The sequence below is a fragment of the Erinaceus europaeus genome, chromosome 14 (genome assembly GCF_950295315.1).
Source record: "Erinaceus europaeus chromosome 14, mEriEur2.1, whole genome shotgun sequence".
In the NCBI taxonomy this organism is placed as follows: Eukaryota; Metazoa; Chordata; class Mammalia; order Eulipotyphla; family Erinaceidae; genus Erinaceus; species Erinaceus europaeus.
In genome coordinates, this window is record NC_080175.1 from 13,434,612 (window position 1) to 13,459,671 (window position 25,060).

At 48.0% G+C, this 25,060-nt stretch overlaps 1 protein-coding gene and 1 pseudogene across 12 annotated transcripts in view; one reads left to right on the forward strand and one right to left on the reverse strand.

Moving 5' to 3' along the window:
• Positions 1–25,060, forward strand: part of AFAP1L2 (actin filament associated protein 1 like 2) — a 123,330-nt gene that overhangs the window by 73,110 nt on the left and 25,160 nt on the right. For 9 of the 12 annotated variants that reach the window (XM_060171238.1, XM_007519971.3, XM_060171232.1 and 6 more), the window contains 4 exons: positions 4,155–4,283; positions 18,620–18,700; positions 21,066–21,160; positions 24,755–24,845. In XM_060171238.1, coding sequence (XP_060027221.1) covers positions 18,643–18,700; positions 21,066–21,160; positions 24,755–24,845 — 244 coding nt within the window. In that variant the 5' untranslated portion in view covers positions 4,155–4,283; positions 18,620–18,642. Of the gene's footprint in view, positions 1–4,154; positions 4,284–17,387; positions 17,407–18,619; positions 18,701–20,469; positions 20,601–21,065; positions 21,161–24,754; positions 24,846–25,060 lie in introns of those variants that run through there. The other 3 variants (XM_060171236.1, XM_060171237.1, XM_060171231.1) reach the window with 3 other exon arrangements.
• Positions 14,300–14,373, reverse strand: LOC132532900 (U6 spliceosomal RNA; annotated as a pseudogene).

Here is a 25,060-nt window from a genome sequence, read left to right on the forward strand (position 1 = left end):
GACACAGGAGGTCATGGAGGCGGGCTCTGCTGTGGCCCTGGGCCATGAATGGAGCAGTTGAGCCCAGTGCTGCGGGGGCCGTGGAAGTTCTGAACAAGAATCTTATTGATGACTTCTCAGACCCCGACAGACAGCTCTGAACTCGAACAGAGCCAGGATGGAAAGCCGGCACAAGGGCCTACAGTTTCCAGAGTGAACAACCCACTTATTTTTCCCTCCCTCTGTTGGAGGAGGAAGAGACCCCAACATTAATGGGGGGGTGTGGTGTGGAGGAGAGGGCAATGGTAGGAGTGCCCCTCTAGAGCCTTACTGAAACAGCCACTCCATTCCTCCCTGGGGTGGCCCATCCAAGCTTTGAAGGTTGAGAAATATCACCAGGGGGAGCTGGGCAGTGGTGTACCCAGTTAAGTGCATGTAATACTATGTGCAAGACCTGGGTTCAAGCCCCCATCCCCACCTGCAGTGGGGACACTTCATGAGTGGTGAAGCAGGTCTGCTGGTGTCTATCTTTCTCTATCTTCCCTCATCTCTCAATTTCTCTCTGTCCTGTCGAATAAAATAGAAAAGGGGGAAAAAAATCACCAGGATGGACTCAGATTGAGGGATGGCTTTTGTTATTTCCAAGGGTCGGTAGCTGGACCTGTCACTGGCCCCAACCTTGCCTGTGCCTCCCAAGGGTAACCCCGGACAAGAAAGAGCATGTGTGGTCTTGGATACAACCTGGACCCACACATACCCAACCAGAAGCTTCTGGACTCGACAGTGAGGAATCCAGGGAGGCAGATGTTGCCAAGCCAAGATGGGTTTCATGCAGAAGGTATCTGGATGAATTGTGAAGGATTCCTGGGATCCAAAGAGGAATGGCAGTGACCTGTGGCTTTGGGATGCTCTCTGGTCCCAGGTCCTGCATTGCTACCGCCGTGATGCTTACCCATCAACCAGCAGGGCCGGTTTAGAGAAAGAGGAGGGTGAGCTGCTTCTCAGTACTGTCCACTCCCATCTACCTGGTACATTACCGCCCCCCCTTCCCCAATAGGGAGCAGGCTGCTCAGTTCACAAAGACTCCCCAGGTCTGAGTGTCTGACAATTCCCTCCACTTCTAAGCCACCTGGGGGCGTCTTCTCATACAGTCTGTCCAGCTAACAGCACTATGGCCAGGACCCATTGCTTCTGTAGGTCACGTGGCTCAAGCCCAAGCCCTCCTCTTCCAGCCTCCCCACTCCCTCACCTCCCTGGCTCTTGGGAAGGGCTCTAAAGCCAAATGACAGCAGAGCAAGTGAGCAAGTGCTCTGGACTTGGGTCTGAGCCCCAGTGGCACTCATTGGCTATGGATGTGACTGAATCAGAAGTCCTTTTGCATGGTGTAAATGACGGTCGTCACAGGAAGAACTGGAGGTGATGGGGTGAAAACTGGAGGTTAATGTCCAGTGTTGTATATGTCCCGCCCCCAGCCCAGCATCCTCATCTGCCCTTGTGGAGACTTCTCACTGGCCTGTCTGCCTCTCCTGGGCCCCTTCCATGGCCCTTCCCACCTGCAGAGCTCCATATTACCAGCCAGCTTGTAGAGTAGCCGCTATCCTAATGCACTTCTGAAAGGGAATGGACTAACTCCTTTAGCAAAGCGAATAAAATCCTTATCCTCCGGTACTATAGACCATTAACCTCTCAATAAAATAAAAGAAAAAAATGTAAAAGAAGAGAAAAGGGGAAACACAAAAGTTGGACCACTTTGATGAATTGCACCGTCACAAAGGACTCTGAGGAAGGAGGGCTTTCAGGTCCGGGTACTTGAACGGAAAAGGACCCAAGTGGGAGGACAGAGTGTTTTGTAGACACCTGTCATGGAGAGATGAGAAACTGTACCCGTGTGCCAACAACTGTACTGTAGACTGTTAACCTTCCAATTAAAAAAAAAAGTTTATTGCCCCCCAAAAAAGAGAAAGAAAGAAATTTTAAAAAAGAACCTTTTCTGATTTGCTGCACGGTCTAGTAGTTCCTCAGTTCTGGCCTCCAGAGTTTGGCTCTTCCCTTTGGAACCCACGCTCAGCAGCTCTCTGTGCCCCAGTGTACAGAGCTGCTCTGGCTTCCTCAGAAGCCCCGGATGCATGGAGGGCTTGAGCCTCCGAACACTCATACCCTCTCCCAGAGAGCTTGCTGCCTCTTCCTCTTCCTGGTTGGGCACTCATTCACCTCCAATAACTTGTATGTTCCTTCCCGGTAATCTGTTTCTCCATCCCCCATGCATTCCTGAGTGGTCCTCCCAGCCGTTTCTGAACTGTTCTCACCCCGTGTCTTCACTGGACCCCTCTTCTCGAGAAGGGGAGCTCAGATTCAGGCACAGCATGCATCAGTCACCCTTTAAGTGTGTGTCTGTGCACATGAAATCAAACAAAGGCGGCTTTCCAGGAGCCAGAAGGCTCTGGGGCCTGGTGAGAGGTGTGGTAGTTGAAGAGGCAGTGTCTGTTTCTATGCTTTAATTTGCTGAGTTCAGAGGCAGCCTCCAGGAGAGCCTGGCGGAGTTCAGAAGGTCAGAGACAAATGCAAGTTGAGACCCTATTTGCCTTACAAGGCCCTCTCACTTTTCCTTATTTACTGTCGTCAAGTTCAAGGCTCAGTCTTGTTTTTGCTCACATTTATCCTCCATTTCCTCTGGCTGGATTTCTTTAAGCTCACTGCTTTGCAGCCACTTGAGTTCCTGTGGCCAACAAGAAACTCATGAAGAGCTGTTCAAAGTATAAACAAAATCACAAACCCCCGTCCAGCCTCCCCTACTGACAACACTTCCCAGAAACCCACTAGACCTGTGGTTCTTGTCTCACCCCTGCTCACACCTGAACTTGGCAGCACCTGCTTGTCTTGCTTTTGAATTTGGGGTGATAACCTCAGTGTGTTGGGTGCTTCACCTGTGCTGCTCTTGACCTGGCAGTAAGCTTGCAAAAAACTTCTTAATTGCATCGTCTTGACCGGAGACCCTCATCAGCTTGGGAGCAATGCTGGACTTGGTGGTTCAGTCACTGAAGAAAGGTTTTGATCAACAAGAGTGACCTTTGATGTGTATTTGTAGTTTTGTTTTTTTATATATATATACTAGGGAGTTAACGTTTTAATAGTATGGTTGTTGACATATGAGCACACCCGTACCCTAGGGGCCGTTCCTACTTCTGCAAGGACAGAATCCTTTTAAATTTTTTATTAGTGATTTAATATTGATTTACAAAATTACGATAATGGGTATAAGTCTATACTGTTCTCGCCATCAGAGTGCTGTATCTCCAGTCCCTCCATTGTAAGCTGCAGGAGTTCCCTGAAGGTTTCAGATATGGGTTAACTCTTATTTCTACACCTATCTGTTCTATATTTGGATATATTTGCCCCCTTCTTCCATGGTCCTCTCTTCTCTTCCTTCCCAAGTCACATCTACACCTATTACTACATCCAAATGTCCCTCCCTTTTTCCTCTTCTCTCTCTGGGTCCTAATGGAGTTGGAGTTCAGAGCCCTCTGGTCATCTTCTTCCTATCATTTCACCCCCACTGGAGTATGGACCAAAATTATTTTTGAGCTGTAGGAGGTGGGAGTTCTGGCTTCTGTCATTGCTTCTCCACTGGACATGGGCATTGGCAGGTGGATCCATACCCCCAGCCTGTCTCTATCTTTCCCTAGTGGGATAGAGCTATGGAGAGGTGAGGTGAGGTCACTTTCCCAGGGCAGGGACAGACTCCTCGTGGCCTCATCTCTAGAAGGCAGCTGTGTTTTCCCATGTTTGAGGAAACAACTGGCAGCAGTAGTCAGCCATAGTTTTTCTTTGGATGGCAGTGGGTTAGATCTGTGTTCACATCTCTGTATCCTGAGATGTCTGACTGATCTTCAGAAAGGGAGACAGTACTGCTTCCAGGCTGTCATAGTTTTATGACTTTGGTGACACCAACTTTGACCAAAGTTACCGTAGCAACTGGTAGACCTGTGACCTTGGCTGAGGTGATTCATCTCAAAGCTGAGGGCCTAGCTCCCTCCCCCTGAGACCTTGATACTGGGTCCTCTGTATGTTACCATCCACACCCCTCTTTGGTGGGGTGCTGTAGGAGCTGGGCTGTACCCGAGTGGGACCTTTGGAGAGAAGGTAGCTGTTTTTAAAGCTCTGTTTCCAATCTCTAGCCCTGGAGCAGCTGCTGACGGAGCTGGAGGACTTCCTCAAGATTCTCGACCAGGAGAACCTGACCAGCACGGCCCTGGTGAAGAAGAGTGGCCTGGCCGAGCTCCTCCGACTGTACACCAAAAGCAGCAGTGAGTGTGGCCATGGATCCTGGGGATGGAGAGAGGGTAACAATACAGCCCATCCCCACATAGCCAGGTTGGCTTGTTTATCCACTGCCGGAAGTTGCCACCAGCTCTCTGGTGAGTCAGTTTTGTGGCAAAAGACTCGAGAGCTTTCTTTGTGGATGAAAAACAGTGTGACTGCTTCCAGCATCTCCTCTCCGTCACCTCTGTCTGTTCCAATCTCATCCCTTCTGTTGGTCTGTGTATCTATTGCTACCAGGGTGACCTTCAGGGCTTGGTGCCTGCACGCGAATTCAGTATTCCCAGTGGCTAATCTTTTTCCTTTCCTGTTTTCTTTATTATTTTTTTTTTAATATTTATTTCCTTTTGTTGCCCTTGTTGTTTTATTGTTGTAGTTATTATTGTTGTTGTTTCTGATGTCGTCGTTGCTGGACAGGACGGAGAGAAATGGAGAGAGGAGGGAAAGACAGAGGGGAAAAGAAAGACAGACGCCTGCAGACCTGCTTCACCGCTTGTGAAGCGACTCCACTGCAGGTGGGGAGCCGGGGGCTCGAACTGGGGTCCTTATACCGGTTCCTGGCGCTTCGTGCCACGTGCACTTAACCTGCTGCGCTACCACCCAGCTCCCATGTTCTTTTATGTGAGAAATGAAGAGGGAAGGGGAAAGAGAGAAAGAGAGAAAGACCTGTAGCCCTGCGTCACCACTCATGAAGTTTTCCCCTGCAGATAGTGACTGAGGGCTTGAACCTGGGTTTGCACATGGTAACATCTGTACTCTGCTGGGTGTACCACAACCCAGCCTCTCTCTGTATATTTTTGTTAACCAGAGTTTCTTCTGAGGCTTCATACTGTATAATTCCACCTCTCCCAGTGGACTCTTTTCAGAATTTTTTTTTAATCTTTATTATATATTGGATAGAGACAGCCAGAAATCAGGAGGGCAGTAGAGAGGGAAAGAGACAGAAAGATACTTGCAACACTGCTTTAACATCCGCAAAGCACCACCACCTGCCTCCCCCCCCTCCCCACCGTGGCCCCAATGCTGCTACATTACACTTGAAGATTCTTGTTTTGTAGTCTTCCCACATGATGACTGGGACCTCGAGCCCAGGTCCTTGTACATGCTAAAGCACATGTTCTTCTAGGTAAGCTATAACCTGGCCCCTTCTTATTTACTTTAATTTAAAATTTCCTTTTCTTTTTTGCCTCCAGGGTTATTGCTAGGGCTCAGTGCCTACACTACAAATACACTGCTCCTGGAGGCCATTTTTCCCCCATTTTGTTGCCCTTGTTGCTTTTGTTGTTGTTATTGTTATTGTTGTCATTGCTGCCATTGCTGGATAGGACAGAGAGAAGTCGAGAGAAGAGGGAGGACAGAGAGGGGGAGAGAAAGGTAGACTCCTGAAGACCTGCTTCACCGCCTGTGAAGCAACCCCCCTATAGGTGGGGAGCCGGGGGCTCAAATCAGGATCCTTATGCCGCTCTTTGCTCTTTGCACCATGTGTGCTTAACTTGCTGCATTACTCCCCAGCCCCCCTTTTCTTTTCTTTTCTTCTTTCTTTCTTTCTTTCTTTTTCTTTCTCTCTTTCTTTCTTTCTTTCTCTCTCTCTCCTTCTTTCTCTCTCCCTTTCTCTCTTTCTTTCTTTCTTTTTGCCTCCAGGGTTATCGCTGGATCTCAGTGCTTACACTACAAATCCACTACTCTTGGAGGCCATCTTTTGTCCATAGTTGTTGTTGTTGCTATTATTACTGTTGTTGAGAGAGGAAGGGAGAACAGGGGGAGAGCAAGACAGACACCTGCAGACCTGCCTCACCACCTGCGAAGCCAGCCTCCTGCAGGTGGGAAGCTGAGGGCTGGAACTGGGATCCTTGCATCAGTCCTTGTGTTTAGTTAGCACTATGTGCACTTAACATATAGTGCATTGCATGTTAATATGTAGTTCATGTTTAAAATTTGTTTTAAGTGTTATTAAGGATGCAAAGGTGACAGACAGTAAACAACCTGAAGAAGACTTAACGCAGCCACAGCTAGTACAGTGCTTGCTTCATACCTAAAACAGGTCAGAGGAAGCTCCACATTTACCAGCAAGTTCATTTATAAGGAGCCACCTTTGTCCCATTCGGCTGCCAGAGTCAACCGCTGTGTACCTGGTGACTTAAACTACAGGAGGTCATTGTCTCCCAGATCTGGAGGCTGGGACCTGAGAGCAAAGTGTCACCGAGTTAACCATCTGCTCCCTAAGTCTACAGACAGCCTTCTCCCTGAGTGTGGTTATATCTCAATTTGAATGTTTGTTTATTTTTGGCTCCAGGGTTATTGCTGGGGCTCCGTGCCTGCACTACGAATCCCCTGCTCCTGGAGGCCATTTTTCCCATTTTGTTGACCTTGTTATTATTACCCTTGTTGTTACTGTCATTGTTGTTATTGCTATTGTTGTTGTTGGATAGGACAGAAAGAAATCGAGAGAGGAAGGGAAGACAGAGAGGAGGAGAGACAGATAGACACCAGCAGACCTGCTTCACTGCTTATGAAGTGACCCCCCTGAAAGTGGGGAGCCGGGGGCTTGAACCACGATCCTTATGCGGGTCCTTGCACTTTACGCCATATGCACTTAACCTGCTGCGCTACCACCTGGCCCCCATTGTTTTTATTTTAAGTTTGGTGGCAGGGAATGAACTCAGAGCCTTACACATGCATGATACAGTCAAATGGTCTCTGTGACTCCAATTTCCTTTTTTTAACTTAAAGAGAGGGAAAGATTGACTAGACGGAGAGTATGAAAAACTGGAGAGATATCAGAACACTGTTCCTTCATCCTTGCAGGTAGCTTCCTCCTGTCCATAGTCCTCCCATGTGGTCTTGGGGTTCTAACCCAGGGCCTCTGGTATGTAGTCTCTCTGTCCCCTTAATTTCCTTTAGTTTTTCTTAATAAATTTACCTATTTATTTTGTGTAGAGATGAAAGAGAGAATGGTGAGGTAGGGAGAGAGAAAGAGAAAGATACCTGAAGCACTGCCTCGCTCCTCCTGAAGCTTCCCACTTGAAAATAGGGACGGGGCTTGAACCTAGGTCCTTGCGCACTATAATGGTGTGTTCAACCAGGCGTGTCTCCATCTGGCCCCAGTCTCCTCTTGATCGTTCATATTGGATTGGGGTCTACACTTATTGAATGTTAATTACCTCTTTAAAGACACTTTTTCTTTTTAAAAAAAATTTCTTTATTGGAAAATGAATGTTTCACATTCGACAGTAAATACAATAGTTTGCACATTTCCCAGTTTTCCATATAACACTACAACCCCCACTAGGTCCTCTGTCATTGTTTTTGGACCTGTATTCCCCCACCCCCACCCCAAAGTCTTTTACTTTGGTGCAATACGCCAATTCCAGTTCAGGTTCTACTTGTGTTTTCTCTTCTGATCTTGTTTTTCAACTTCTGCCTGAGAGTAAGATCATCCCATATTCATCCTTCTGTTTCTGACTTATTTCACTTAACATGAATTTTTCAAGGTCCATACAAGATCGACTGAAAACAATGAAGTCACCATTTTTTATAGCGGAGTAGTGTTCCATTGTGTATATATACCACAACTTGCTCAGCCACTCATCTGTTGTTGGACACTGAGGTTGCTTCCAGGTTTTGGCTATTACAGATTGTGCTGCCAAGAACATAGGTGTACACAGATCTTTTTGGATGGGTGTGTTGGGTTCCTTAGGATATATCCCCAGGAGAGGAATTGCAGGATCATTGGGTAGGTCCATTTCTAGCATCTGAGAGTTCTCCAGACTATTCTCCACAGAGGTTGGAACAATTTACATTCCCACCAGCAGTGCAGGAGGGTTCCTTTGACCCCACACCCTCTCCAGCATTTGCTGCTGTTACCTTTTCTGATGTATGACATTCTCACAGGAGTCAAGTGGTATCTCATTGTTGTCTTGATTTGCATTTCTCTGACAATCAGAGACTTGGAGCATTTTTTCATATGTTTCTCAGCCTTTTGGATCTCTTCTGTGGTGAATATTCTGTCCATGTCCTCCCCCCCATTTTTGGATAGGGTCATTTGTTTTCTTGTTGTTGAGTTTGGGAAGCTCTTTATATATTCTGGTTATTAGCCTCTTGTCTGATGTGTGGCATGTAAAGATCTTTTCCCATTCTGTGAGGGGTCTCTTGGTTTGGTTAATGGTTTCTTTTGCTGTGAAGAAGCTTTTTAATTTGATGTAGTCCCATAGGTTTATGCTTCCCTTAGTTTTCTTTGTAATTGGATTTGTTTCATTGAAGATATCTTTAAAATTTATGCAGAAAAGAGTTCTGCCAATATTTCCCTCTAAGTATCTGATAGTTTGTGGTCTAACATCCAAGTCCTTGATCCACTTAGAATTTACTTTTGTATTTGGTGAAATATAGTGGTTTAGTTTCATTCTTCTGCATGTTTCAACCCACTTTTTCCAACACCATTTGTTGAAGAGACTCTGCTTTCCCCATTTAATAGTCTGGGCACCTTTGTCAAAGAGTAGATGTCCACAGGTGTGAGGGCTTACTTCTGGGCTCTCAATTCTATTCCCCTGGTCAGTGTGTCTATTCATGTTCCAGTACCAAGCAGTTTTGATGACAATGGCCCTATAATACAATTTGAGATCTGGGGGTGTGATGCCTCCAGTTCTGTTCTTTCTTCTAAAGATTGTTTTGGCAATTCTAGGTAAAGACCCTTTTTCTTAATACAATCACCTTCCTTCCTTCCTTCCTTCCTTCCTTCCTTCCTTCTTTCCTTCTTTCTTCTTTCTTTCTTTTATTATTACTGGGGTTTCCTTGCTCCAAACTGCTCTGTTTTAAAAATAGAAAGAGATAGACAGAAGGGAAGATATCACAGTACCAAAACTTCTTCCTGTGTTGTGGGGGTCCAGGTTCACATCCACGTCTTACACATGACAAAGCAGATGCACTGTTTTTGTTTGTTTTTGCCCAGAGGACCACTCACCTCTGGCTGTTAATGGTGCTGGTGGTCAGGCCTGGGCCCTCTGAAATGACGTATAACATAGATGCACCATTTCCTGGCCTCATAGTCTGAGGTTCTAAGGTTAGGATTTAGCATGAATTTCAAGAGGATACAATTCAGCCCACAACAACAGTGTAGGGGTGCTGTGACCTCACTTGCAGCTGTGGGAACCTCTGAACACTCCACACAGCAGCCCACAAGTGAGATTTAAGCCGTGTTTTCAAGATGCTTTTCACAAGTTGAAAGTAGAGACAGACAGGCTAATAAACTCTTGTAATAATAGCTCAGACTTGATTGAGCACTTCCTGCTCACACACCTATGGACATGTTCCATCTTCAAAAGACCCCTACAAGGTTGCTTCTGTTATTGCATGTGAAGAAACTGAGGCCCAGGGGGGCTGGGTGGTGGCACACCTGGTTACAACTTGCAAGGATCCAGGTTCAAGCCCCCAGTCCCCACCTGCAGGGAGAAAGCTTCACAAGTGGTGAAGCAGGTCTCTCTGCCTCTCTCCTTCTCTATCTGCCCCTTACTCTCGATTTCTGGCTGTCTCTATCAAATAAATAAAGGTAATTAAGAAAAGAAAAAAAAAAAAAAAGAGAAACTGAGGCCCAGAGAGTTTAAATAAACCACCCAGATTCAGACAGTCCCAGGAAAATTTAAGTTTCAGATTTCATAACTCACAGAACCCCATGTTCATATTTTTTCTTTTTTACTGAGTTAGATTTTATGAACAGTCAACAGCACAGGTCTTAACTTTTTTTTAATCTAGTGGGTTTTCACAATTGTGTGCAACTGTATAACCACCACCCAAAACAAGACCGAACATTGCTAGAATTCCAGAGAGTTTTTTTCTTGCCCCTCCCACTTCACCCTGAGGCCACCATCACTCTAATTCCACTCCCCATAGAGGTTTCCTTGTCTGTTTTTGAGCTTCATGTAAGTTGAATCACACCAGGTGTTCTCTGTCTGGCTTCTGTCAGTTGACTTACTCATGCTATGGGGTGAGTGTGTAGTGAGTTTTTGCTGAATACTATTCCATTCTCCAAATAGACCACAGTCTGCCTGTTCAGTTGCTGATGGAAAGATGTTTGGATTGTTCCTGGGGTTGGGCTACTATGAGTATTTTTGATGTTCTGGACATGACTTCACATCTTTTGGACAGATGGTTTCATTTCTAGTACATTCAGGCAGTTTGAGAAGACAAGTGTTTTTTGTGACATCATAACAGTTCAGCAAAATTTATTTTTACATCAGATGGCTAGGACTTAGAAGGGATACTTGGGGACAGAAAGGGACCATAAGAAGGCATTTCAGGGGGCCAGGTGGTGGCACACTTGGTTGAGGTCCCACATTACCATGTGCAAGAGACACAGTTTAAGCCCTACTTCTCACCTGCAGGGGTACATTTCACAAGCAGTGAAGCAGGCTTGCAGGTGTCTTATTCTTCTCTTTCTCTCTCCATCTCTATCTTTCCCTACCCTCTCAATTTCTCTCTTGTCAGGCCAAATAAAATAGGAAGGAAAAATGTCTGCTGGGAGTGGTGGATCCATAGTGCTAGCTAGCACCGAACCCCAGATATAACCCTGGTGTCAAAAAACAAAAACAAACAACAACAACAACAAAACACCATTTCATTCATCTACCTCCCAGCAGGAACAATCAGTCTGAATCCAAACCTGGGAAGGGAGGTATGCCTTCCTCAGCCATCAGTTCATTTTTCCAAATAGCACAAGTTGTAAAGTTGAAGCGTGTTGCCCTCTGTCCAACCACCTTCTGTTCTGAAGGAAGAACCCCCGGCTTCCTCAGCCTTTTCATCTACCATAGTTTCTTTGAGCTCTTCTGTCACCTCTGGAGCTCCCCCAGCCACCTTGTGGTTCCCAGGCTCCTGCTGGCTTTGTAGTATGTGTGGCTGGCCTGCCTTGAGGCTGGTTGGTCGGCAAACATCAAAGAGAGCCTGGCTGGGGGGTGGGGGGGGTAGGCAGGGGTGACTGGTGGGAAATCCACACGTCTAGGCGGCTAAGCTACACAGACATGAATCATAAAGCTTCACGGTGGAGCCCTTTCAAAAGCATACTCCCCTGACCAGCTGTCTGTTTCTCCATTTGCGAAAGGACCATATTCGTCATGCCTCTTTGGGGGAACTAGAAAAGCCCTCTGGTGGAGTCTGACCACTTTTTTGGGTGGTCCGGGAGGTGGCGCAGTGGATAAAGCACTGGACTCTCAAGCATGAGGTCCCAAGTTCGGTCCCCAGCAGCACATGTACCAGAGTGATGTCTGGTTCTTTCTCTCTCCTCCTGTCTTTCTCATTAATAAATATTTCTTTTTTGGAGTTTCACATGCTTGAGAGCTTCCTTTGAGATGGCTTGGTTTTGCCTTTGACTTCTGTTCTCTTCTTGTAAAATTGGACTTTCCCCCATCCTGGGTCTCAGAGGCCTGCAGTGCTGCATGAAAACTGGTCAGGGGGCTCCCCGAATCTGAAGCCCCTCCAGTGTGTTGCCTGAACCACTGATACATGTACAGCTGTGCTGAGGCCTGAGACTGGTGGCCACTTATGTTCTCAAGGTTGATTTGATACTCAGCTGTTAGTATCCAGTGCTGGAGGACTTTGCTCTGGGCCTTTGTGGCCACTTCAGTGGCAGAGTGGTTGCCCAGGCTTCCTCCATGATCTGAAAGGAGAACATTCCCATTTGCTAGATGACTTGTGGGGGTCTAGGCATGATCCCCTGCTTTTTATGTCAATGAATGGTAATAACATTCCCAGGACCCCCAGAATAGCCAACCAAATAAGACCAAACAGGAATGTACTACTTTCTTTTATTACTTCTCTCTCTCTTTCTCTTTCCTTCTTTCCTTCTTTCCTTCCTTCCTTCCTTCCTTCCTTCCTTCCTTCCTTTCTTTCCTTCTTTCTTATGTGTTAGAGAGGAATAGAGAGGGAGAGGAGAGAGAGAGAAAAAGAGATACTTGTAGCACCGTTCCCCTGCTTTGTAAAGTCTCCTTCCTGCAGGTGGGGACCTGGGATTTGAACCTGGGTTCTGATGTATAGTAATGTGTACGCACTACTGGCTATGCCACTGTCTGGCCTGTTTTATTACTTTTTTGAGGACCTTGCTGGTGCCAAGTAGATTCCACCCACCCACCCCAGCTAGGAGAGAGGGGGAAAGAAACCATAGCGCTAAAGTTTCCTCTAGCACGGTGTGCACTGGGCTCGAACCTGGGGCGTGTGCGTGGCAAAAATGTCTCACTGTCTAGGTGACAGAGTGAGAGACACCACGATATTGGAACATCTTCCATTGCCCTTCTTTGTGGGATCAGAGCTCAAAGCCGGGTCTTGTGACTGCCAGCACAGCCGCCCTGCCGTGTGAGTTTACTATATAAAATATGTAGACTGTCCGGTCTGCCCCTCATCCTGAGTCAAGGAAGAGTGGTTCTCTTGCTTGTGGCATGTGGCTGTGAGAGGTAGAGCCAAACCTTGGGCCTGGGCAAGTGGACCTACCTACCCATCATTCCCCTCAACTCCCCATGTTCCAGACTACGCTGCATCAGATTGACTAGGGAGCACTACAGAGAATCCAAAACTCCTCCCTCCATGTCAGAGCATCAGCTCCTCTTCCCAGCACCCACCCCGCGCCCCCACCCCTGTCCTGGCCTCACTGCGTATCTGTCCTCCAGGATCTTCCAGAAAATCAGCTCCATCTGAGGGAACTTGTCATGAAGACAGGCTGGTCATGTCAAGAGAGTCTTCACTGGCTGAGCTATTGTTTATCTCACATTTAGAACGTGTGTGTGTGGTAGAGAGGGAGAAAATGAGAGAGTGTATTTACATTTACACTTGTCACATGAAACCGTCCATTTGAATGTTCTCAGCTTCCATTACTGCTGCTATTCATTTCCATCTCCTTATTTTATTGCCATCACATACGTTTACAGCCCCTCTCCTTCCTCGCTCCACCCCTCCCCTCCCCTGTTCTTGGGGCTGCTTTTTCTTTCTCCTCCAAGAATGAACATATAACGGCTCGTGACTTGCAGACTAGACGCAGTTCACTGAAGTGACCCGTGACTTCTGCTTGTGTCATTTACAAATTAGTGTCCCGGGGATAAAGCTCAGACTATAGCACCAAAAATAATCACAATAAGGTCTTGCTTTTTTTTTTTTTTTTGGTACAGAGCATGCACCTACCGATGAAACAGTAAAGAGGGGGGTATTGAAAAGAACACTAAACTATGTCTTCTCCTTGACTCTTGTCTTGATCTTTATCAGAGTGGGGTGAATATTTCTGCATAGTTGTGGTTTGCCTCTGTCCTGTGCTTTGTGTTATTTTTACACTGAGAACTGCTATGTGCGTATTTGCATGCGCTCCTTTTTTGAGTTCTGTCTCAAAACTGGCTCCTTTAACTCCATGTCTCTCTGATCTCTGTAGCAGCAGAACAACTTGAGCCTGCTCTGTCATTTGTCACAGCTGAGTGATGGCCACCATTGGGGGAGCAGTGGGCACTGATGGTTTGTTTTTTAGAACAGCAGCAATAATGACAACAAATACCGCCTCCACTATTGGCAGTGAACACCCTTAAACAAAATTATGTTTTCCCGTTTTAGCAAATTACTATTGCTATTATTATTTTAAAAAAATTTTTTACCAGAGCACTGCTCACTCTAATTTATGGTGATATGAGGAATTGAACCTTGGACTTTGGAGCCTCAGGCATGAAGAACTATTATGCTCTCACTTCCACTAAGTTATGTTTTCCTGCTAGAGTTTATCTTCAGGAGAAATACCTGACAGTGGGAATGGCGAGTCAAAGGGCAGCTGCACTTCTAATGAGATGACCTTCCAAACTCACTTCCAAAATGGCTATGTTATTTGCACACTCTCCAGTAATCTCTTTGCTTTTAAATATTTATTTATTTGCCTATTTATTGACCCTAAATAGAGAAAGAGAGAGAGTAAAAGAGAGCCCAGCGCTGAAACTTGCTCTAATGTGGGAGCTGGACTTGAACCTGAGCTGCACACAGGACAAAATAAAGCACTATCTTTGCACAGGGGCCATGCTAGTCTTCTCTGTGTCATCCCAGTTTTAGTATATGTGCTGCCGAAGTGAGCACAAAACAGTGCACTATCCAAGTGAGCTTTTTTTTCAGCCCAAGATATTATTGAGAGGGAGAAAGAGAGAGAGAGGGAGAGAAAGAGAGAGAGAGAGAGAGAACCAGAGCATCACTCTGGCACTTGTGATACTTGTGATGCCAGGGATGAAACTTGGGACCTCGTGTTTTTTTTTAAACCTTCCTTTTTTTTTTAGATATTTATTTATTCCCTTTCGTTGCCCTTCTTGTAGTTATTATTGTTGTTGTTACTGGTGTCATTGTTGTTGATGTCATTGTTGTTGGATAGGACAGAGAGAAATGGAGAGGGGAGGGGATGACAGAGAGGGGGAGAGAAAGATAGACACCTGCAGACCTGCTTCAACAGTCTGTGAAGCCACTCCCCTGCGGGTGGGGAGCCGGAGGCTTGAACCAGGGTCCTTATGCTGGTCCTTGTGCTTTGCGCCATGTGCGCTTAACCCACTGCTCTACAGTCCGACTCCCGGGACCTCGTGCTTTTAATTGCAAAGTTTTAGACACTGTACCACTAATATCTTTATCCTTAAACTGACAAGCTGGCTGGGGAGACAGCATAATAGTTATGCAAAAGATTTCTTCCTGAGACTTCAAGATCCCAGCACCCCCAGAAGCCAGAGTTGAGCAGTAACCCCCCACATCTTTGTCTTTCTAGTTATCTCTCTCATTAAAACAAAATATATTTAAAATCTTTTTAAATAAAGTTAGATCTGTACATACATTGATGCGGTGTGGTTAATTTCATCATTTTCACATTGCTGCATCTAATTTACTCCCCTGCAGGTGGGGAGCTGGGGGGCTCGAACGGGGATCCTTACGCTGGTCCTTGCGCTTTGTGCCACGTGCGCTTAACCCGCTGCACTACTGCTCGACACCCACATCACATCTTTTTAAAAAAGATGTGTTGGCGGTCAGGTGGTGATGCACCTGGTTAAGTGCACAAAACACAAGGACCCGCGCAAGGATCCCGGTTCGAGTCCCCGGCTCCTCACCTGCAAGGGGGTTGCTTCACAAGTGGTGAAGCAGGTCTGCAGGTGTCTGTCTTTCTCTCCCCCTCTCTGTCATTCTCCTGTTCTCTCAATGTCTCTCTGTCCTATCCTACAACAGCAACAACAACAACAATGGACAAAAGGTGGCCTCCAGGAGCAGTGGATTCATAGTGCAGGCACCGAGCCCCAGCAATAACCATGGAGACAAAAAAAAAAGAGAGAAAGAGAGAGATTCGTTATGTTTGTGAGAGAGAAAGAAAGAGGGAGGAAGGGAGGGAGGGAGGGAGGGAAAGAGAGAGAGAGAGAGAGATGGAAAGAGAGATCTCATAGTACAGCTCAGTTTTGGCAGATGGCAATGATTGGGATTAAACCTTATGTGTGCATTTCATCTGTGCCCTAGCACTGAACTGACCCAAAACTGTACTGTGAATGACAGAGCTTGGCCAACACCCCAGCCCCTCTCTCTCTGTAGAGAGCACCCTCCCCTGCACCATGCTCTGGAGAAAGTACTGATGCTGGGTGTTCGTCAGTGGATGGATGTAATTTGTGGCTACCTGTGTTTAGACCTCCCAGCCTTCTCCCACAAACTGCCTCACAGAGGTAGCATAGCCCGTTGGTCCCAACAGGACTGGGTGTTATGGGGGTAAGCCCATGGGCCAGCAGCAGAGGAGGGCTCCAGCCACTTTCTCCACCTCCGCCTAGTCCTCTGGATTCTCTGACCTATTAATTGATTTTTTTTTTCTTGTCACCCCATTGGCTGCGGCCAGTGCGGTCTGTGGCATGGAGCCGCCTGACTCTACTGCTTCCTTGGCCAGGAGTTTGCATTTGTCCCTTGGCTCAGTCACAGTCTCCAACCACTGGAATTTATCAGCCACGAGTTTCTAGGAAATGCAAAGCTAGGGCTGGAAAATAAGTGCAGGAGGGTTTGTAAGAGGAGAAACACGAGTAGGCTCTGCCTTTGTGGGCGTCAGAAGAGTAGGTCTGGGGACATTCAGAACCAAGCAAGGGTTAGGGAGGTTTGTCTTTCCTGCCCACCCAGGCACCAGGATAGAAATGACTTTAGGAGGCTGGGTGGTAGTGCACTGAGTTAAGTGTCCATACTGTGAAGCGCAAGGACCTGCACAAGGATCCCAGTTCAAGACCCGGCTCCCTACCTGCAGGGCTGTCGCTTTATAAACAGTGAAGCAGGTCTGTAGGTGTCTCTCCCTCCCCCTCCTCTCTGTTTCTCTCTGTCCTATCCAACAGCAGCAGCAGCAGCAACAGGGCAGGGGAGATGGCCTCCAGAAGCAGTGAATTCATAGTGCAGGCACCGAGCCCCCAGCAATGACCCTAGAGGCAGTAAATAAATAATTTTTTAAAATGACTTTGAAGGAGGATGAATGCTGTGTAGCTTCAAGGCACAAGTTTCGGGGAAGAGCCTATGGCTGGTGGCATTTCAGTTCCGATGCCCAGCACACTCATCTTTCTGAACCCGGAGTTTGACTTGGCTATTTAGGGCCCTCCAGTGGCATCCTGTGTAGAGATCTGGGAACTAATTGTCCTGATCCTCAATGTAACCTTTCTGATGGAGACATCACCCTGCTTGGCCCATGTGAGCAATTCAAACTAGAGTTTGAATTCAGACAAAAATGCCAAGAAGGGGGTTGGGCGGTGGCGCGGTGGGTTAAGAGCATGTGGCGCAAAGCGCAGGGACCGGCGTGAGGATCCCGGTTCGAGTCCCCGGCTCCCCACCTGCAGGGGAGTCGCTTCACAGGCGGTGAAGCAGGTCTGCAGGTGTCTGTCTTTCTCTCCCTTTCTCTGTCTTCCCCTCCTGTCTCCATTTCTCTCTGTCCTATCCAACAACGAACAACATCAACAATGGCAATAATAATAACCACAACAAGGCTACAACAAGGGCAACAAAAAGGGGGGAAAAATGGTCTCCAGGAGCAGTGGATTCATGGTGCAGGCACCGAGCCCAGCAATAACCCTAGAGGGAGGAAAAAAAAAATGCCAAGAAGCCCAAGGAAGGTGCCACTTCATAGACTATGAGGTAGGTCTTTAAGGTCTTCTAGTGAAGACTGTTACTCCTGGTAACAGTAAGCTTGAAGATAGCTTACTTGGTAGAGAACACAGTATATCATCTGTGAGGACCCGTGCTCAAGCCCCCAGTGCCCCATGGGAATACCATGCACTGCACTAGAGGAAGCTCCGTGAACAGTGACCTGGTGCCGTGGTGCCTCTCCTTCTCTCTGTGTCTGTCTCTATCGGAAATTGAAAATGGGAAAAGCATTCCAGGAGCAGGGAATTGTGCATGTACAAGGCCCCTGCGGGCCAAAAAGTAATAAGAAAAAGAGGCTTTTATTCTTGAAGCTGCTACCCATCTGTATTCTTTATTTATATTTATTTATTTACTTATTTATTTTTTGCCTCCAGGGTTATTGCTGGGGCTCAGTGCCTACCTACACCATGAATTTACTGTTTCTGGAGGCTATTCTCTCCCCCCTCTTTTGTTGCCCTTGTTGTTTTATCATTGTTGTGTTTATTATTGTTGTTGTTATTGATGTTGTTGGGTAGGACAGAGAGAAATGGAGAGAGGAGGGGAAGACAAAGAGGGGGAGTGAAAGATAGACACCTGCAGACCTGCTTCACTTGTGAAGTGACCCCCCCTGCAGGTTCGGAGCCAGGGGCCCTTGCACTTTGTGCCACGTGCGTTTAACCCCTGCACTACCACCCAACCCCTACCCATCTGTAGTCTGTCTCCTCCTCCCCTCTACCCTTTACCCTTTCCTCCCCCACCCCACATGTCTTTCGCTAGAAGAGTAACCGTCATGGAGCCAAGTGGTGGTGCACCTGGTTGAGCATACACATTACCACATGCCACGACCTGCTAGGCGGATGCTTCATGGGCAGTGAAGCAGGTCTTCAGGTGTCTTTTTTTTTTCTCTGACCTCTCTATCTATCCCCCTCCCTCAGTTTCTTCAGTCCTATCTAATAAAAATAGAAAGAAAAAAAAAGTAGGGGGAAATGGCTGACAGGAGCCCTGGATTCGTAGTGCCGGCACGGAGCTCCAGCCATAACCTTGGTGACAATTATAAAAAGAAATAAAAGTAGCAGTCATCAAGTAGGCTTTTTTTTTTTTTTTTGCATCATCATTCTCAACTCAAAATGCCATGCGCTTATACTGGAACCCCAGTAGTTTCTCTCATCACTTCTTTTCCTTCCTGGAGTCCCACAAAGCTGTGATTTCTACTCTCCCCCTGCAGGTTCTGATGAAGAGTACATTTACATGAACAAAGTGACAGTTAACAGGCCACCAGTGCAGAATGCTGGGTCCCAGGACAAAGGTAAGGAGGACCCTGGCATGGCCGAAGGTTCAGCTGGCTTCCTGGAGGGGAGGTGACAACTCTGACCTTGTCTCTCCCAGCCTGCACCACAGACAGGCCTGGTGGGGTTATTTCTGGAAGTCCCATTTTTGGCTGGTGGTATTTTGGGGTGGGTGTATTTTGGGATATTGCCTTGGGCCATCGCCTTGCCTGTTAAAGGCCTCAAGTCCCTTTTAGGGATAAGGATCTGTTCCGAAAAACCTCTGAGCTTTTCCCAGCAGTGGTCGAGGCTAGGAAGTCATCATTCAAATGTTCTGAGAAGGCAGCTTGAGGATGGCGCTGGTCCCACGGCTCCAGATTTATGACCCATGATAGCGGCCTGGGTTTTATGTGTGTGGGGCCGAGGGGAGGAAATAGTGTGTCAGCAACCTCCTGAGCGTGTTGAGGTCTGGTTCAAGGGTTGCCAGAACGTTCCATTTCCCACCGAAAGGACACACTGTGTCTCCTGTAATGTCTCACTCCTCCGCTCTTCTCTGGAAACCTTCAGGAGAGGCATGGCAGGACCCCAGGGAGGCACTAAGCTAAGCAAAATTGCCTGACTGCACAGGAGAGTTGCTCAAAGCCCCATCTCCAGCCCTCCTCAACCACCAACCACCAAGAGAAACGTAAAGTCTCAGAGAGAGGAGAACACACCACCCCAGGGTGTGTTCATGGGTCAAGGCTTGCCTTCATTATTTGTGTGCAACTCAGGGAAGATGAACTTGTACATATGTGTTACTACTGAGAAGCCCAGTTCCTTTTTATTTTCATTGAGAGGGGAGAGACACGCTGGCACTGCTCCACCAGTGGAGTTCTCTCGATGCCTCCTCGTGCTCTCAGGTGGTACCAGGGACTGAGACCAGGCCCTCATGTTTTGTAAGGCAGGTGCTTTACTAGATGAGCTATCTCCTGCCCCTGGAACTTTGCAGGGGAACTTTGGTGGTAGAAGTGGTAAGATGTGCACACACACACCCGCCTACCAGCTGAAAGGTGGCACAGTGGTAGAGCTCAGGACTTGCAATCATAAGGTTCTAAGTTCAGTCCCTGGCAGGGCATATGCCAGAAGGGTGATCTAGTTTATTCATTCTGTCTGTCTCTCTCATAAATGAGTCTTTTAAAAAATGTAAAAAGAATACTCTCCCCACCTGTAAGGGAGTCGCTTCACAGGTGGTGAAGCAGGTCTGCAGCTGTCTATCTTTCTCTCCCCCTCTCTATCTTCCCTTCCTCTCTCCATTTCTCTGTCCTAACAGTGACATCAATAACAACAACAATAATAACTACAACAACACAATTAAAAAAAAACAATGGGGCTGGGTGGTGGTGCACCTGGCTGAGTGCACATATTACAGTGCACAAGGACCTGGGTTTGAGCCCCTGATCCCCACCTGCACGGGGAAAGCTGTGTGAGTGAAGCAGTGCTGCAGGTGTCTGTCTCTGTCTCTCTCTATCTCCCCTCCTCCTCTCAATTTCTGACTGTCTCTATCCAATAAATAAAGATAATAAAAAATTTTATAAAAAGGAAGGGGGGAGTCGGGCAGTAGCACAGCGGGTTAAACACACACGGTGCAAAACGCAAGGACCGGAGTAAGGATCCCGGTTAAAAAATGTAAAATATGTATCATTCACTGTCTGAGCCTGTGTGTCCTGGGACTGAGTATATACATCACTAGCTGAGATGATCCAACTCAAAAGAGCCATGAGTGCTGATTCCTTTCACTGATTTTATTTCATTGATTTTATTCTTTATTTAGACAGAGAAATACAAAAAGACCAGAGCACTGCTCACCTCTAGCTTATGGTAGTGCTGGGAATTGAACCTGGGATCTCAGAACCATTATGCTGTCTCCCCAGCACGATGCTGTTTCCTTAAAAGTGTGCAGAGGTGTGACACCCCGCTTTTCCTGATGACTTTCCCACCTGCCTACCTCCCATGCTCTCCCCCTCACCAGCATGGGGCTCAACAAACCTCATTGGCAGGAAAAGCTGGCACTGCCCAGGTGTTGACCTTTTGGCTAAACCATGGGCTAGGAAGAGCAGTAATGACAGGGTTGGAGGTTCTATGGCAGGGTGTTTGTTGACGTGGGGCAAATGAAGGAGAGGGTGCCTGCCAGCAACCCCAAACCAGTTCCTGCACAGGAACCTGCCCCCCAGGCTGGGTCCCCACCGTGCCCTATTCCTGGAGGGAAAACAACCTTGGCTGCTGGACTGCCCGCCTAGGTAATTAACACCTGCTCAAATAGAGCTCTCCCGTGGCATGACCAGACATTCCCGGGTAATGAGGGCCTGCTGGGCAGGGGGGGAGCCTGGGCACCCCCTCATGATGCCTTCTCCTGTTTGCTGCCCACAGCACCTGAGGAACAGAACCCACTGACCAATGGGGAGCCTGGCCAGCACACGGCGGCCCCCCAGAAGAGCCTTCCAGACCTCCCACCACCCAAGATTGTAAGTGTGGGTCCACCTCATCCCCCACCCAATTTCCCCATCATGGGCTCTATGAGCTTCCTGGGGTCTTCATGGAGGTTGGTGACACTGACCAGTGCCTGCATGTCTTAAAAGCAGTTCCTTAAATGCACTTATTTATTTTGGATAGAGATGGAGAGAAATTGAGAGGGAAGGGAAAGGTAGAGAGGGGAGGAGAAAAAGCAACACCCATAGCACTGCTTCACTCACTGCTTGTGAAGCTTCCCCCCCTGCAGGTAAGAGCTGGGGCTGCAGGGGCTCGGCAGTCGTGCAGCGGGTTAAGCACACGTGGCGCAAAGCGCAAGGACCAGCGTAAGGATCCCGGTTCGAGCCCCCGGCTCCCCACCTGCAGGGGAGTCGCTTCACAGGCGGTGAAGCAGGTCTGCAGGTGTCTGTCTTTCTCTCCTCCTCTCTGTCTTCCTCTTTCCATTTCTCTCTGTCCTATCCAACAATGATGACAACAATAATAGTAACTACAACACCGATAAACAAGGGCAACAAAAGGGAAAAAGTGGCCTCCAGGAGCAGTGGATTCGTACTGAGCCCCAGCAATAACCCTGGGGGCAAAAAAAAAAAAAAAAAAACCTGGGGGCTTGAACCTGGGCCCTTGTGCTTGGCAATGTGTAAGCAGGTGTGCCACCACTTGGCCCCTAGGCCTGGGATTTTCCTGAGCACCTTCAACGTGCAGATATTGTTCACAGAGCGAAAGTAAGCCTGCCTGCCGGTGACACTGACTCAGAGCCCTGGCCTCAAGATGCTCAAGGTGGCGCTGCAGGAAGGAGCGTCATCACTAGGGCTGGGCACCTATACTACAAATCCACTGCTCCTGGTAGCCACTTTTTCAATTTTGTTGTTGTTGTTGGATAGAGAGAAATTGAGAGAGGAGGGGAAGACAGAGGGGGAGAAAGACAGATACCGGCAACCCTGCTTCACAGCTTGTGAAGTGACCCCCCCCCCCCCACGGGTGGGCAGTCAGGGGCTCCAACCAGGATCCTTACACAGGTCCTTGAGCTTCACACTATGTGTGCTTAACCCAGTGCGCCACCGCCTGGCCTCGAACTCCCTTCATTGTGTGCAGGGACCAAGGTTCAAGCCCCCACTACAACATAAGAACACCATGCAGAGAGGAAACTTCATGAGGAGGGAAGCTTCACAAGAGGTGAAGCAGGTCTGCAGGTATCTTTCTCTCTTCCTATTTCCCCTTCCCCCTCTCAATTTCTACCTGTCCTATCAAAATCAAGGTTAAGAAAAGCAAAAGCAAAAAAAAAAAACGGCCACCAAGAACCGTGGATTGGTAATGCAGGTTTCTTGCCCCCCCAGTAATATTTTTATTTAGTTATTTATTTGTTCTTAATTTTTTTTTTTTTTTGCCACCAGGGTTATCACTAGTGCTCAGTGCCTGCACAGCTCTACAGTTCCAGTGGCCATCTTTTTCTTTCCTTTAGACAGATGACGAGAGAGAGAGAGAGAGAGAGAGAGAGAGAGAGAGAGAGAAAGGAGATATCCAGACATCCACAACACCGTTCTACCGTTCCTGAAGTGTCCCCCTGCAGGTGCTTGCGTGCGGTGCCCTGTACCTGTACTTGGCCTCTACAAGGGAGCCACCTGCCAACCCCGAAGCATCTTTGTCAAAGAGCAGAGGTGTCAGCCATGTTCTCACCAGCTTTAGCAGCTCATGTGCTGGCGGACTTGTCCCCTCCGCTCTCATTCAGTTACATGCTTTATCCCCATGGAGTTTGTGGTTGTCTGCTGGGTTCCAGGTCCTGCTGCTGACGAGAGGGCGGCCTCAGGAGAATAGAGACAACCGAACTGCTTTGAACCACAAACTGGAACTTTCTTTTTCATTCTGTTTGCCATGATGGTGCCATGTGGGTCTGAGAGAAACCTGGTGCTGCAGCTGAGGGACCTTTCACCACCTCACAGCAACACAGGCCCTGAGAGGCCTTTCAGACATGGCTGACTGTCCCAGTGGACAAATTCCAGCCCTTGGAGATTTCCAATCAAACTGAGCTAGTATTGAAGCCCTCCCTAATGGGGTTTCTTCACTGAGCATGACGGGAATGAATCAGCATAAAGTCTCCCCTATCCAGGATGTTACTATCTCCTCTCTATGCCCCCCATCCAACCCAGAGGGCTTTTAAATGCTGATCTGAAGAAGTGAGTAGCATGAACTGTCTTCACCCTGTCCCGACACATGGCACACACATACCTGCTTCTCCCTTAGGTCTCCTTTCTGGTCAGCTTTGGCTGAAGTGGCCATAACTCTTAATCCAAGACTCCCAGAGGAGAGTCGGGGGGGTCAGGGTGGAGTGGGGAGCAGCCGTATCTCCTGGCTCTTAGGGAGCAAGAGTGACCGTCTGTGAGGGAAGGGCATGGAGGGAACATGGCAGCCTGGAGTGGCAGTGTGACCTTTGCCCCTTCCAGTTCCAGACGCCAGAGCTTCAGGCCACCCTGGTGGATGTCTGCTTATATGCCTGGCTGCCCTCAGGCCATGGGCTGGCGGGGTGTCAGCCTGTTGTCCTCACTGCTAGCTGAGCCGGGACTGTGGCTTCTGTCCCAGACACAGGAAGCCATGCTTTTTCTCTCTTGTGCCTTAGACCCCTTCCAGCCTCCTACCACCGGAGTTCTATGTCCTATCCCCTCCATCGGAAACTGCAGTAGTTCTCCCAGGGTCATCAATTCGGGATGATTCTATATCTGTGTATATCTATCTGTCTGTCTGTCTATCTATCTATCTATCTATGCCATGCCTCCTACTATATACCCCCCATTTTTTCAACAGTCCTGCCTCCACCTCCTTTCCAGTTTACTCCCATACTTATTACTACTTCCAAGTGTCTTGCCTTTTTTCCTCTTCTCTCACAGATAAGCTAAACCATGTCTGCCTTCCTCTGGTGTTTTCAGGATTCACTTCTTTTTCACTGATGCTATAAAAACAAGATACTTGGTAATCAACTCTTCGGGTCCTGGTGGATGGCATTACAGATACCTCTAGCTTCTACTGTTGACCCATCTGGGAGTATGCACCAGTTTTTTTTTGGGGGGGGTACAGAGCATTGGCAAGTCAATACAGACTCTTAGCCAGTTGCTGTCTTTCCCTAGTGGGGTAGTGCTCTGGAGACATGAGATTCTGGGACACATTGGTGAAGTCACCTGCCCAGGGAAGTCAGGATAGCATCATAGTAATGTGACTGAAAGGAAGTAGGAGGAAGTGACGACATTTTATCATGTGTATAGTTAACAGGCTGCAGCATGCTTGTGTGAATGCATGTGTATGTGTTTGTGGGGAGTGGGATCTGAGCCTCTGTGCAAAGAGCAAAGCTGAGGCTGGCTACAGTTAAGTCCTGCCTCCACAGCCCTTTAGCTAGATGCAGACCAAGCCCCCTGGTCAGGGCAGCTAGTGGCACTCAAGGAATTCCATGATCTTCCCCCTCCTGGCATGTCTGCAATCCAACCAAGCTCTTTTTTCTTTCTCGTATGACCTTTCCCCTTCTTCCATGCAGACCGTTAATTCCAAGTGGTTTCCAGTCAGTGTATGACATCCGAAGATGTTTATTTTATTTGTTCATACCGCAGATTCCAGAGCGAAAGCAGTTCTCCATCCCAAAGGTCGAGTCTCCAGAGGGCTACTATGAAGAGGCAGAGCCCTACGACACATCCCTGAATGGTACACCCTGGGGACCAGGGCTGAGGAGGGAAGTTGTCTGATCACTTCCGGCTCAGATGCTGGGGTAGCCTGGGCTGCCATTAACAGACTGTGTGGCCCAAATTGGGAACTGGCCACGGAGAGCTGGGCCTTGGGACTGGTGGGGAGCTAAGCTTGGGGCAGACCCTGCCCACCTTCACCGAGGGCCTTGGGGTGAGTCTCAAGGAGCAGGATGG